Source organism: Microcaecilia unicolor, chromosome 1 (assembly GCF_901765095.1).
Source record: "Microcaecilia unicolor chromosome 1, aMicUni1.1, whole genome shotgun sequence".
NCBI classification, from domain to species: Eukaryota; Metazoa; Chordata; class Amphibia; order Gymnophiona; family Siphonopidae; genus Microcaecilia; species Microcaecilia unicolor.
Genome location: NC_044031.1, coordinates 542,203,048 through 542,216,842, shown reverse-complemented (window position 1 = coordinate 542,216,842; position 13,795 = coordinate 542,203,048). Strand labels below are relative to the sequence as shown.

General features: G+C 44.3%; 1 protein-coding gene across 1 annotated transcript in view; it reads left to right on the top strand.

Moving 5' to 3' along the window:
- Positions 1-13,795, top strand: part of VIRMA (vir like m6A methyltransferase associated) — a 341,503-nt gene that overhangs the window by 75,805 nt on the left and 251,903 nt on the right. Inside the window, exon 6 of the mRNA XM_030216723.1 lies at positions 13,303-13,425. Within this exon, the coding sequence (XP_030072583.1) occupies positions 13,303-13,425 (123 nt within the window). The remainder of the gene's footprint in view (positions 1-13,302; positions 13,426-13,795) is intronic.

Below are 13,795 nucleotides of genomic sequence, written 5' to 3'. Positions count from 1 at the left end.
AATGCAACTCGTGGCTGTGTTCTACCAAATTTGATGGTTACACTCTGTTTCAACATGAGTTACTCATCTGGCTTGCCGGATTCAGGATAGTTGCATTAGTTTTTTCAGTTACAGAAATAGTGCAACTAAAGAAGTTTGGTAGCTACTGATGATTCAGAGCTGGCCCAGTTGCACAGTTTTCCCATTCAACTGTGGTTCATGTCCACATACAGTGCACAGTGATTTCTCTATCTTTCTGGGCTTCTCAGCCCTTGTGTGTGTAGTAGTTCACTTGGGTAATTGCACCAAGCACCTGGGTTGTACACTTGCACCCACTGATATTGTTGCTCAGTAGCACTGGTATTGCACAGTAGTGATATCCTGTTGTGTTGCAAGCATTTGCCGGTCTAGCTGTCCTTCAACATCTACCTGTGTCACTTCTGCTACCATCATCTCTGTTGTGTAATTGCACCACTCACTGTTTGCTTACCTGCAGTTAGTGGCTTATTCCATAGTTGCAACAACCTACTACTCAGCTTAAGCAGCTGCTTATTTTCTGTGCCTGCAACAACCACATGGGTTGCACAGTAATGGTATTTCATAGATACATGAACCATCTGTCTTATGTGGTTGCATGATCAGCTGTGCTTTGTGGCTGAAATAGCTGAATTTCTTCTTTACCGGTAGCAGTTGCCTGTATGTCTTAGCATTCCAAGTCAGTTATATAGCACTGTTCTAGTAGTCAGCTGTGTAGCATGGCTACACTGTCACCATGTATATGTAACTGCTGCAGCAATAGGTATGGCACAAGTTCCAGCAACTGTCTATGTAGCCCAGTTATGGAAGCTGCGTGTATGGCACAATTTCAAATCTTCCTGTGTGGCATCAGATGTTCCAACTGTCTCTGGTACATTGGATTGACATTTATGTGACATCCCAGTCATCAGTTGATTGCATGTCATTGGTTTTGATAACCATAAATAGGGCATCAGAGTCTGCATCCGCTCATATATCAGCAGTGGCAAGTGTATCATACTGCATGCAGCATCGACAGATATGGCTTTCAGTTGCAGAATGCAAGTGTATGGCTTCAGAGGCAGCGGCCATCTTGAGTGTTGGCAGTTACCACAGCTACCTCTGTCACTCTGCCAACTGAATGGCACCAGCCACTGCTGCACAACCACCTCTAACTCCTGCTCTAGCGGTGGCCTGAATGTCTCCAGTTTTGATAGCTACATCTATAGCTTTAGCTACTGTGGCTATACGTATAACATTTATTGATGCATTTGCTTATGATGCATGGCTGGTGCATGGCTATTTCAGTAGACTGTCTTCACTGGTTTTGGTGGCTAAGTGCCTCATCTACTCTGTACAACTATTTAGTACAGTTTTGCTGGTCACTCGTATAGCTCTGGCTATACAAGCCCACCTACTTTGTGTGATTCTACAGTCTAGCTGTTTTGCCATCACTATTATATAACTGCAGGAAGTCTCTGATATTGTGAGTTTATAGGGTTCCATCATGGGTTGTCCTGGCTTGTTTCATGTCTCAGGGCCCTTATGCCCTCTTCTTGCTTTTACAATGATACTTGAGTTTTCATGTCTGAATAGCGCAGTCTTTGACACCAGGTCAGTCAATAGCTATTCTGATTGATCTCCCTTTTTCACTCTCAGTGAAGGGTGCTTCTTAATTTTTCTTGGTTCTGATAGATTTAGATAGGAAAGCATAGTGGTTTTTCAGCCCCTGATAGCTTTCTTCCTGTACTTCTTTCTCTGGATATTCAACCCTTCCAGGATTTCCATTGTAATTGCAATATTCCCTTCATAGATGTGCTTTAGTCTTAAGTTGTTGCCTTCAAAGATGCTTTCAAGGTAAACATCAGTTGTTTTTTCTTGGTCTGCGCATCTCTTCAATGGTGTGCTGGTGCTATTTTCTGTTGTTCCTTCTTATCATAGGAATCACATCCTTTTCCTCTTCCATACCTTTTGTCTTTCCAGAGCTCTTCTGATTGCTCTTGGTTCTCTCTACTAAGTACCGCTGGAAAGGACCTCCTAAGGCTATTCCAGTTTATCTAGATCTCTCAGTTTATTAGACTGTGGAGATTGATGATGCGTTTATTTGCAAAATTCTTTCTCTCTTTTTTTTGTGTTTAGATTTTTTGCAGTCCCGTCCTATATTGGGGATACAGCTTTGCTACATCCCATTGGTCTGAACTGGTCTGATAAGATACTGTGGAAGGAAAAGTTATGTCTTATCTGATAACTTTTTTTTACTTTAGTCCTATTGGACCAGGCCAGAATCCCTCACTGGTTAATTAATTTTATTTTGCTTACAAGCTATATTTTTCAGATATCACAGATTCTATTTGTACGTTTTTCCTAACCTGTTGTATTGCACATGTCTCGTGACTCAGTGAAATATCAGTAGAGTATATGCCTCACTAGCTGGCAAGATTACCTGATTGAATTACTTGGTCTCAAAGTTTCTATATTGGCCATCAGGCAGATTGTGAGCACCATTGCTTGGCTATTCAAAATACTGAACATTCTATGCTGTATAATACCCTAAAGGGTCGTATCACAAGAACTGTTTTCTTCCTCTGTTTCCATCCACTGGTAGAGGGACACAACCCATTGATCTGGACTGGTCTGATAGGATAGGATAGGACACAGGCTGCACATACTGCAGCAGGACATGTTTATCCACTCTTACACTAGCTGAGATAATATTTAATCATCTCTCTGACCTCATGTGCACCTTTCTTTAAATTAGTCACCTTATTTTCTAACTCCTCTTACTCCCTTACCTATCTATATGGTCCATCTTTGCTTATACCCTACATTGTCAATTAAAATGTTATATTGGACTCTGCTGGGACGAGATTGGATAAAGAGTCACCACCTGGCTGGGGTCATGAAGGCGAGAATAGTTAGGACTTCCGGTTGGGCTATGGAGGAGTGAAGAGGGGAAATATCGCTGCTCCGGAGCACCCAAGAAATCGGCATAATATTCAGCATCTAAACCTAACCCAAGAGTATAAGAATATATATAAAACGTCCCTGTATACGAAGAAGGTGGTGAGGAGACGGAAAGAGAGTGAATGGCAACGAAATCGACGCGAAAAGAAAGCCGCGAAAAAGGGCGGGCTGTAGACACCAAAATGGCGGAGAAAATTTCGCCGCCGTCCCCTACACCGAGTTCACTGTGGACCGCGGAAATAATCACGGAAGTAAAAGCGGCGGTAGAGCATGCTATGGACACTAAAATGCAAAAAATCATTGATAAATTAGATAGCATGGAGGAGAGGCACGTGTCCATGATGGCGGACATACAAGCGGCACAGCAACGGCTTGGGACGGTGGAGGATGAATTAAAGAGCATAACTACTGAACACCCAAAGTTGTCCAAACGGGTACAGGACTTAGAAGAAAAAATCGACGATCTGGAGAACCGATCGAGGCGGAACAACTTACGCCTGGTCGGTCTCCCAGAGGCCTTGCCTGACAAAGATCTGCAGAACTTTCTAGAAACTTGGATCCCGCAGGCAGCAGCGCTCCCAGAGCTGGCTGGCGACTTCAAGGTGGAGCGAGCGCATCGGTTGGGGCAGCGGCAAGCAGGGGGAGATCGACCCAGAACAGTAATCTTTAAAGCGCTCAACTATGCCCATAAAATGAAAATAATACAAGCGCTGCGTGGCGGGAAACATTTGCAATTTCAAAACCAAAAAATCCTGTGCTTTCAGGATTACTCAGCTAAGGTGTCGACCGCGAGAAAGGCTTTTGTACCACTCTGTTCAAAACTGTTTGAGATGAATTGTCGTTTTAGCCTCCTTTACCCGGCAAGACTGAGAATTCAAGATGGAGGTAAAGTGGTCCTTTTTGACCGCGTGGAGGAAGCGAAAATCTATGTGAACAAGTTGCAAGACGACAGACAGCAACCCACATAAGCAATATCATAAAGAAAGACAGATATACTTTGTGGAAATCGAGGTGGTTTGATTTTGAAGCGGATGTAAAACCACCTGTTTGGCACCTGTTTGGCAGTAGTAATTTTTCAGGACATAGGATGCGGGAACTGAACCTTATGTGCACTGCGGATGGATTGCAGCTGAGGCAGAGAGCAAATATGAAGAAGGATATTAATCACTGAAAGGAGTCTAATGAGTGAACATTGCATGGTCGGGACAATATAGCCGACAAGCTGCAATACTGAAAAACATATAATCACTACTGGGATCAGTAGAACAACTATTTGATGAGTATTATAAACACATTGGACAAGATAATGAATGGCAGGATGGCTGAGGGAGCATTTGAATGAATGGAGGATTGGAATGATGAGTGGAGCGAGGGGGGTAAAGTGATAGGTTTAAGGCCACCTGAAATGTAAAAGGTTGTACCCTGCTGTGGTCTATATAACAAAGAATTTAGATGAAGATCATAATTCTAATACAGGTAGAGTCCCTATGGACCGGGATGGACCACGGTGGGGTATCTACAGAGGTATATAACACATGGTATAGAATGAATGACTGAATGCCACTGAAGAGATTATATGCTAGACTAGGAAGTGGCAGAGAGAAGTCTGAAGAGTGGCTGAGAGGAGGCATGCTCGAATGATCTATGAGGGACAATGCTATGTTTGAAGGAATGGAGGGAGGGGACGGATCCGACTAGCGGAAAAGGGATTGGATGACCTGTACATGCAAGGGTGGGTAGCTCTAAGTCCAGAACGGAATGGATTCGGGGAACCGAATGGGAGGACTGGGGGAAAAAGGGAAGGAGGGGGGGGATGGGAGTTTGGGGAGATGGGAGGGGTTTTCGGGGGGAGGGCATTGCGCACAATTTGTAGAAACATTGGATGGGGGTAAAACTAAGAATTTGGAACATTCAAATCTGGAGGGGGGGCGGAGGCTGGGACGCCCTCTCACAAATAAGAGAAGAAAGACACTAGAGGACACTACCCAAAGGGAGAGATTAGGGATAGGTTAATATGTCTAACCTAAAATTTATTACTTGGAATGTTGGAGGGATTCACTCCCCAATAAAGAGGCATAAAATCTTGAAAGTACTTAGAGATAGGGGGACCTCCGTTGCCTTCTTGCAGGAGACGCACCTTTCCGCGATGGAGCATGCTAAGCTTAAAAGATGGTGGGTGGGCAATCTTGTAGAAGCTCCAGCAAAAGGAAGGAAGGGGGGTGTAGTAATTTTATTCAAAAAGGGCCTGCACTTAGAGATAAAGAAGGTCATTGTGGACCCAGAGGGCAGATATGCTTTGGCCTCGGTAATCCTGGAGCGCCAACCTATGCTATTGTGCAATCTTTATGCCCCAAACATCTTTGACCGAACATTTTATACAAAGGTGATTAGACAGATATTGGACATGGGGGATATACCGATAATATTAGGAGCAGATCTTAACGATGTGGCAGATCCTCAAATGGATAGATCCAACCCTACTGATAGAGAATTAACAAGGATAGTGAGAGGGGTGAACCTATTAGAGTCAGCATTGGGTCTGGTGGATGGATGGCGAACATTAAATCCTTTGGAGAAGGACTTTACACACATGTCAAGGGCACACTCCACACTATCTAGAATAGATTATCTGCTAATATCAAGAGAACTCTTCACGCAGGTCGGAAACACAAAAATAGGGCCCATAATGATATCCGATCATGCTTGGGTGGAGTTAGGCCTTCGGGGAGGGCGTTCTGGGCAAATGGAGAGCGGTTGGAGATTCCCATCGCATCTATATAGAGATAGAAACTTCACTCCATTCTTACTCTCCAAGTGGCAACAATATAAAATAGATAATGAACAGCACAGATCAAATGTAACTCTGTTCTGGGAGACAGCAAAGGTGGTGCTCAGGGGAGAAATCATTTCATATGTGAGTCACCAAAAGAGAGTGAGGAGGCGAGAGCTTTTACGCCTAGAAAAACAAGTGACTGTCCTACGACAGCAATATGGAGTGAGTCACTCATTGCAAATAAAGAAGCAATTATTGGAAACCCAACAAACATTAAACGAGCTAATACATCTAGAGGCCAAGAAATCATGGGCGTACTATAAATATCAACTATATAAGTTCGCGAATAAGGGTAGCGCTCTCCTGGCTAGATTAGCAAAGGGTAGTACGGGTCGGAGTAAGATAGCCACTCTGGTGGATTCAAAAGGGAAGCGGGTGAATGATGATAAAGCAATCAACAAAGTGTTTAGGGAATTCTTTGCTAAACTGTATGAGTCACAGCAATCTCAGTTGGTAGATAGTGACGTTTACCTGAATAGCATAGAGCTTCCTAGAGTAACGAGTGAAGAATTATCACAGCTGAGTGCCCCAATAGACACAGAGGAAGTGGCATGGGTAATTAAGCAAAGTGCTCTGGGAAAGGCGCCAGGTCCTGACGGGCTCCGCAATGAGTTCTATAAATTATTACAGGACGATATTGGTCCGGTCCTGACAGAGGTCTTTCAGGAATCTATTCAGCAACGAGCCCTCCCGAGACATCTGAACACAGCACAGATTATAGTTTTAAGGAAACCAGGTAAACCTGAAGATCAGCCAGAATCTTACCGTCCCATATCCCTACTTAACACTGAGGTCAAACTTTTGGCCAAGATATTGGCAAACAGACTGGCAAGAGTATTACCATCATTAGTAGCTGAGCCACAAGTGGGGTTTACTCGGGGAAGGGTTATAGCCAAAAATATAAGACGGATTCTGGCGGCTTTGGAGACAATTGGAAGGGAAGGACACCCAGCTTTACTCATCAGCTTTGACGCTGAAAAAGCGTTTGACAGAGTGGACTGGGGCTTCATGTTTGGTATATTAAAGGCTTACGGGATAGAAGGCTGGTTTAATGAAGCTGTGCAAACATTGTATAAAGACCCCGAAGCCCGTGTATACGCAAATGGTATAACTTCAGATAGATTTAAGATTAGAAGAGGAACTAGACAGGGATGCCCTCTCTCCCCTCTGCTATTTGTTCTAACTCTGGATCCACTGCTGCGGGAACTGCAGCTTAATCCCGATGTAAAGGGGGTACATATAGGGGATTTTCTTTTTAAAACAGCTGCGTTTGCAGATGACCTATTGGTATTGATAACTGAACCTAGAGATTCCCTCCCCTACCTGATGGAGAGTCTGGCGGAATATGGGGACTTTTCTGGTTTCCGATTAAATCTTTTAAAATCAGAAGCGTTGGCTGGTTCAGATGATTTGCGGAGGTTGTGGGGAGAGGGATTCCCATTGCAGTGGGCAAACGCATCATTTAAATATTTAGGAATCCAGCTGACAATGGACCCGACGAGGTTATATGACATTAATGTGCAAAGGTTCCTTCGGGAGACAAAGGAGCAACTGATGCACTGGGCAAATTTGCCATTGACTTTATTGGGACGATTGCATTTGTTCAGAATGATGGTCTTCCCTAGATGGCTCTATCTTCTACAAACCCTTCCTCTGTGGCTACTCAAAAAAGATTTAGAAACCCTTAGGAAATTAGTGATGAAATTCTGCTGGGGGGGTAGAAAACCTAAAGTGAGATGGAAATACCTATTAGGGGCACAAAAGATGGGGGGCTTAGGACTCCCAGACATCCGCAAGTATAACCAGGCGTGTCTGTTAAGACATTTGAAAGATTGGTTGATGGATTCAGATACTTATACACATGTGGAGCTTGAGCGAGACCTCTTTAGGCCTTGGCACCTGGTATCTTTGATACACTCTCCAAGGAGAGATTTACCAGAAAAAGTAAGAGGAAGTGTGCTATTAAAGTCAATGAGACATGTGTGGAAAACGGTGCTCATGTATTGGGGGCAGGATAGTAGAGGAAGTGTGTGGTTGCCTCTGAGGGGGAATGTTTCATTCAGGCCCGGAGATGAAAATAGGATTTTCCGATTATTAGAGAGTAGGGGAGTCCATTCGTTGGACGAGCTGGTAAGGGAAGATGGATCCTTGCTCTCGTACGCTGACTTCTTGGAGAAGTGTGGGCAGAAAACGGCCACTTGGCTGGCGTACAGGCAGTTATATCACTATGTGCATACCCTCCCACCAGATAGTCTACACCCACGATTTGGGAGACAATTAAGAGAATTATTAGAAGGAGATGCAGCGGGACAAATCTCAGTGTCCTGGTTTTACAATAAATTAGGTAGGCTTGCAAGGGAACGGGACCTGACAGAGGTGGCACATAGATGGAGTATAGAGTCAGGCAGAAACATCTCTACACAGTTAATATCGTCAGCTCTTCAGAGTGGGGTAACCATAGTTCACAATGCAGAATTACAGGAGTGTCACTTCCGCACTATCCATCGGGCCTATTTCTCTCAGAGACAAGCTTTTAGAGCAGGAGTCTTGACCACACAGAACTGTAGGAAGTGTCTTAGGTTGGAGGCAAACTTATTTCATGGGATTTGGCAATGTAGGTCAATATCATCATTCTGGGCGGCAATTGGTAGATACCTGACAAGGGTGTTGGGGCGCACAATCAGCATAACATTTGAAAGAGCTATATTCAGTATGCCCAGACTCTGGATGGGAACCACGAGGGGAGAGAAATTGTTTCTCAGCAAGGCCTGCATATTGGGGAAAAAATGCATCTTACTCCACTGGACTGAGGATTGCCCACCCTCCTTTTGGCACTGGAGGAATAGACTCCAGGAACTATTGACATGGGAGTCTAGAGGAGCGGGACTGTCGCCGGGAAGGCAGCGGAGGTTTCTAGCAATATGGGGGGCATATATAAACACCATATCACCTAAGGCGAGAAGTCAGATCTTGAATAGACTTCCCTGGGACCAGTGAAGGGAATTGGACTATAAGCAATGCGCAGGGAGGGGAAGGGAGGGGGGGAGGGGGGGGATTTTGGGGGAATAAGGAAAGAGTCTTGGCTAGGTAGGTTAAAGGATGGATGAGGCCCTGATCTCAAGACCATACCTGACATTTGTTTAACGAGTTCAATATATATTACGGTTATTTCCCAGTTCAGGGAAGGTTTTAGATGACTGAGGCTCAGGTCATTTTGAAGTTAATAAAGTTAATAAAGTATACCAACCTGAGAAGGAGGGGGAAGGGATGGGGGGCATAGGGGGGAGAAAAGCTTCTAAAACACAAAATAGATGGTTGTTTTGTATTATCTTTAACCTTGGTCTACAAGAGGATACTGCCGCAATATTAAACGGCCAGGTATGTGATCTGCGGTTTCGGTGGATCAAGATAGGCAACCAATCAGCAACATACAACAAGAGTTATTAGTTGAATTTAATATTTTATTTGGATGTTTATGTACAAACAAAGAGATATATATTCTGTTTATAAGCACAAAGGTCTGGGGGGGGAGAAAATGTGGGAGGGAGGGGAGGGGGGGGGGGGGGGGAGGAAAAAACCTAGATAACAGAAACCAATGATTTTTCCATATAAGTATGTTATATTATTTACACAATTTTACATCGAAATGTACATTCAGGTTTAACATGCTGAACCATTAATAAAAACTGTTGAAATATAAAATGTTATATTATGGATCCAAGATGGCCGCTTAGAGAGCTGTTGTACCAGACGTGCTCATCTTGCTCTTTCAGAACACTTCGAGAGGGCTTTGATTCCCTATCACTATGGGGAAAAGGAGAGGGAAAACTCGGGTTAATCCCTCAACTCCGAGTGGAACCCACCTTCTACAGCAGCCGACGCTTGAGCAATTTGGTGTGGTCTCTGGCCCGAGTCAAACTTCTTTCCCTGCTATCGGAGCCGGAACTAATGAGCTGGCCGACAGTGTAGACGGGGTTTCTTTCAGCCCTGTCATACGCACGGCTCCCCCGCAACCAAGAGGGTTGGAAGCTGGAGAAAGTCCTGTGTCACAGCTTCCCACAGAGGAGCTGAGAGAGCAGGGAGGGAGCCTGGGCTGAACCAGTGGTGGAAGAACAGACTGTGAGTACACTGAGGCAAATTGCTAATGCCCCCCCTCTGGCTTTTCAAACGGAATGTGTTAAAAAACCTGCCGTGGTGACATTAGAGTCACTTTGGGATCAAACTGCTGCTTTGCATTCCTCTTTACAACAACAAACAACAAAGAACTCAGCTGAAATTAAGTTGTTATCTCAAGTTGCCCTCCAGCAAGCACAGACAACTAATCAACATACTTCTAAAATAGAACAATTGGGAGAGAAAATGCATTCTTTGGAAGTTATCAGTCAAACCTCAATTAGGGATAAAAATTATATGTTACGACGTTTAGAATATCTTGAAAATAAATCAAGAAAACTTAATTTGAGATTCACGAACTTTCCAAGATCTACCTTAATTTCCCCGATTGATATGGTGAAAAAATATCTGACTGAGGTATTAGGAATGCCAAGTGATTCCTTATCTCCTATTGTTCGGGTACAATATCTACAAAATAAATCAAATTCAGAGACTCTCCAACCGAACAGAGGAGAAGCGATGAACTTGACATCATTTCTTGAATCATCTTTGGAAGTAATTTCTCAGAGGTTGACTGCTTTGGTTGTTTTTGCTTTAGAAATGGACCGCGATGCAGTCTTAAGACTTTCATTTAGACATTTAGAATCTACTTTTTTTGGATCTAAAATAAGAATAGAGAGACCCAAAAAAGACGTAGTGCTTTTTTAGCACTACGTCAGAGGACTCTGGCACTTGGAGCAAACTATATGTTAAAATTTCCTTGTATATGCAGAGTATTATATCAAGCCAAATCATTTCAGTTTTTTGATCCTAAACAGTTAGAGGAGTTTTTAGTTTCAAAAGAGGATGTGAATGTAGTAGTAGGATTACCAGACCATACTGTATGATATGCTTAGGGAAGGTCTACTTGGTAACAACAACCCCACTGTAAAAACTTTGTCCTTTTTTTTTTTTTTCTTCCTGTTCTCTTCTTGGATCCTATTACTTTATATTTCTGGTCGAAAATAGAGTGTAAACATTTCAATTGTAATAGATATTAGAGATATTGTAAATTTTCTCATATTGTAATCTTCTCTTGTGAGTTGTTAAATTTGGATGAAAATTATAAATAAAATATAAAATGTTAAATTATGTATTGTGTTGGCATTTTAAGTAGTATATTGTGCCATACTGTGTACTCTTATTTGAATGTTTTTACTGCTGTCTGTTGCACATGTTTGATTTATTCTTATTGTACACCGCCTTGAGTGAATTCCTTCAAAAAGGCAGTAAATAAATCCTAATCCTATATAATAATTCTCACCACCAACGTTCTAATGTGGGACTGCCTGTGTCCGTGGCTCCTGGAGTTGCTAATCTAGGCTCCGTAGCCAGGATGATGTCACTAACAGCTGATTCCCAGGCAGGGGGAGGAGTAGGGAAATACGCTCCGTGTGTTTCCCTACTTCTCCCCCTTCCTGAGAATCAGCTGTCAGTGAGCCGCTCCCTGCCACTTCGGAGCAAGTGGCAGGGAGCGGCGAATCAAAAAACTACAAGCGCGGTACCACAGAACCCCGCCCCCCTCGGCGCATCACCCAATCCCCCCCCAAGCACATCAAACACCCCCTCCCCCCACTCGAAGCACATCAACACCCCCCCCCCCCCGGCTTATCAAACCCCATCGCCACCCGCAGATGCCAGTAGTAGCGTTGTCTGGCCGCTGCTGCTTCGCCTGTTGAGCAGCAGCAGCCGCTACAAAAAGAAAAGAAGCGATAAATATTTTTAAACCCAGCTCAAATCGTTCGCAAATGCCTGAGTCTTAGAACGCAGTCTCTGCAGCCGCTCCTCCTCTCGCCTCTCACGTCACTGCGCTCCTCCGGGGTCTTACTCCAGGGGCAGTGATGTGGAGGCGAGAGGAGGAGCGGCTGCAGAGACTGCGTTCTAAGACTCAGGCATTTGCGAATGATTTGGGCTGGGTTTAGAAACATTTATCGCTTCTTTTCTTTTGTAGCTCAACAGGAGAAGCAGCAGCGGCCGGACAGCATTACTACTGGCATCTGCGGGTGGCAATGGGGTTTGATGCGCCGGGGTGGGGGTGGGGTGTTGATGTGCTTCGGGTGGGGTGTTTTATGTGCTTGGGGGGAGGGGTGTTTGATGTGCCGGGGGGAGATTGGGTGATACGCTGGGGGGGAGGGGAGGGTCGCTGGACATGGGTAGCTGCAGGGAGGAGGGGAGGGTCGCTGGACATGGGTAGCTGCAGGGGGGCAGGGGGAGAGGAGGGTCGCTGGTCATGGATGGCTGGAGGCGGGGCAGGGGAGAGGGAGGTGGGGAAGGGGTCCTGAGACCAAAGAGGTGGGGGTGGGGAGAGGGGGGCCCTGCGAGAGGGGGGCCCTGCGAGAGGGGGGCCCTGCGAGAGGGGGGGGGGGGGGCTCACACTCACTGTCTCTCACATACACTCTCTCTGTCACACACCCTATCACACTGTATCTGTCACACACATTCTCACACACACAAATACTCTGTCTCTCACACACTCTCTCTCACACAAACACACACACACGCTGTCTCTGTCTCTGTCTCTCTCTCTCTCTCTATGACACACACACTCCATCTCTCACACACACACTCTCTCTCAAACATACACACTCCGAGGAAAACCTTGCTAGCGCCCGTTTCATTTGTGTCAGAAATGGGCCTTTTTTACTAGTAAATAAATAAAATAAAGGAAAGAAAGTTATCAGGTAAGACATAATGTTTCCATATCTCCAGTAGCATGTTCATGCGGTTCTTATGTAGATAAAACTGAGCATTTTAAGTTCTCTTTTCTACTTGGTTCCTCATCCTGTCTTCCAAGAGGGGTGTAAAGAAGTCATGATGCATGGGAGTTAGTAGAGAAGGGAAAATGTGAGGAACTTGCTCACTCCAGAGGAGAAGATTGAAGAGGAGCAGAAGCAGTTATGAGAGTTTTATGTAGAACCATCTGTTTTCTGTGTCAGTAAGGACTTTAAGAGAGCAGTGTGAGAAAATATGATTGGATTGCTTTTGTATGCTGTACCTTGTATTGAATGATTATAAACGAGAATCTGAAGTGGTTAGTAATCAGGGATGGTGGGGTGGAAGCTCTTGACAGAGAAACACCAGCAGTTTTGGCTGCTGATCTAGTGATAAAAATTAGTCATGGCACAATATTGTCTTAGCTATCGGTGAGTCTCTTTTCTATTGGCATAATCTCATAATAGAAGAGTTATGGGACTTTTTTGATTATTTAAAACAGCACTTTTGAAGGACTGGATTTTATAAGAGCATCTTGAAAAAGTTAACATTGTATTGTTCTCATGTAGCATAGCCTGTTTTTAACCTTGTAAAATATTAACATTGCTATTTTTTGCTAAAACTTGTTTGTTCACCCAAAAACATAGTTGATGGGGATAACGAAGATCAGTACAATGGCAGTCCACCAAGACCACAGCCCCGAGGACCCAGGACTCCTCCAGGCCCTCCCCCACCTGATGATGATGAAGATGAGCCCATGCCAGTGTCAGGTAAGACCATCTTCATTTATCTTCACATTTTTTGTTGGAGATTTTGCCGTTGTTTGTAGGAGGCAAGAGATTTCTGTACAGAATTAATAAAATTTGAGAGAAGTTTTATGTGAGATGTCACAGCCAGCCTTGCTGACTAAATACAGAGAAAGATAGCATATGCACTGAAGGTGCAGGTCTGGGTGTTTTTCCTGAATGAGGCTTGTGTTTCCCTAATGGGGTCTGAAGTTCTTCTTCTGGGATCTCTCAAGCTCCTACTCTTGCTTCTTGTTGGGTCTTCTCCTGCTGGTCTCCTTCAGGCTTCTCTTTTTCCTGTTATGAGCTGAGCTCCTCTGGTTTGTGCAGTGGTTTTTATGTCGTGCAGGCAGGA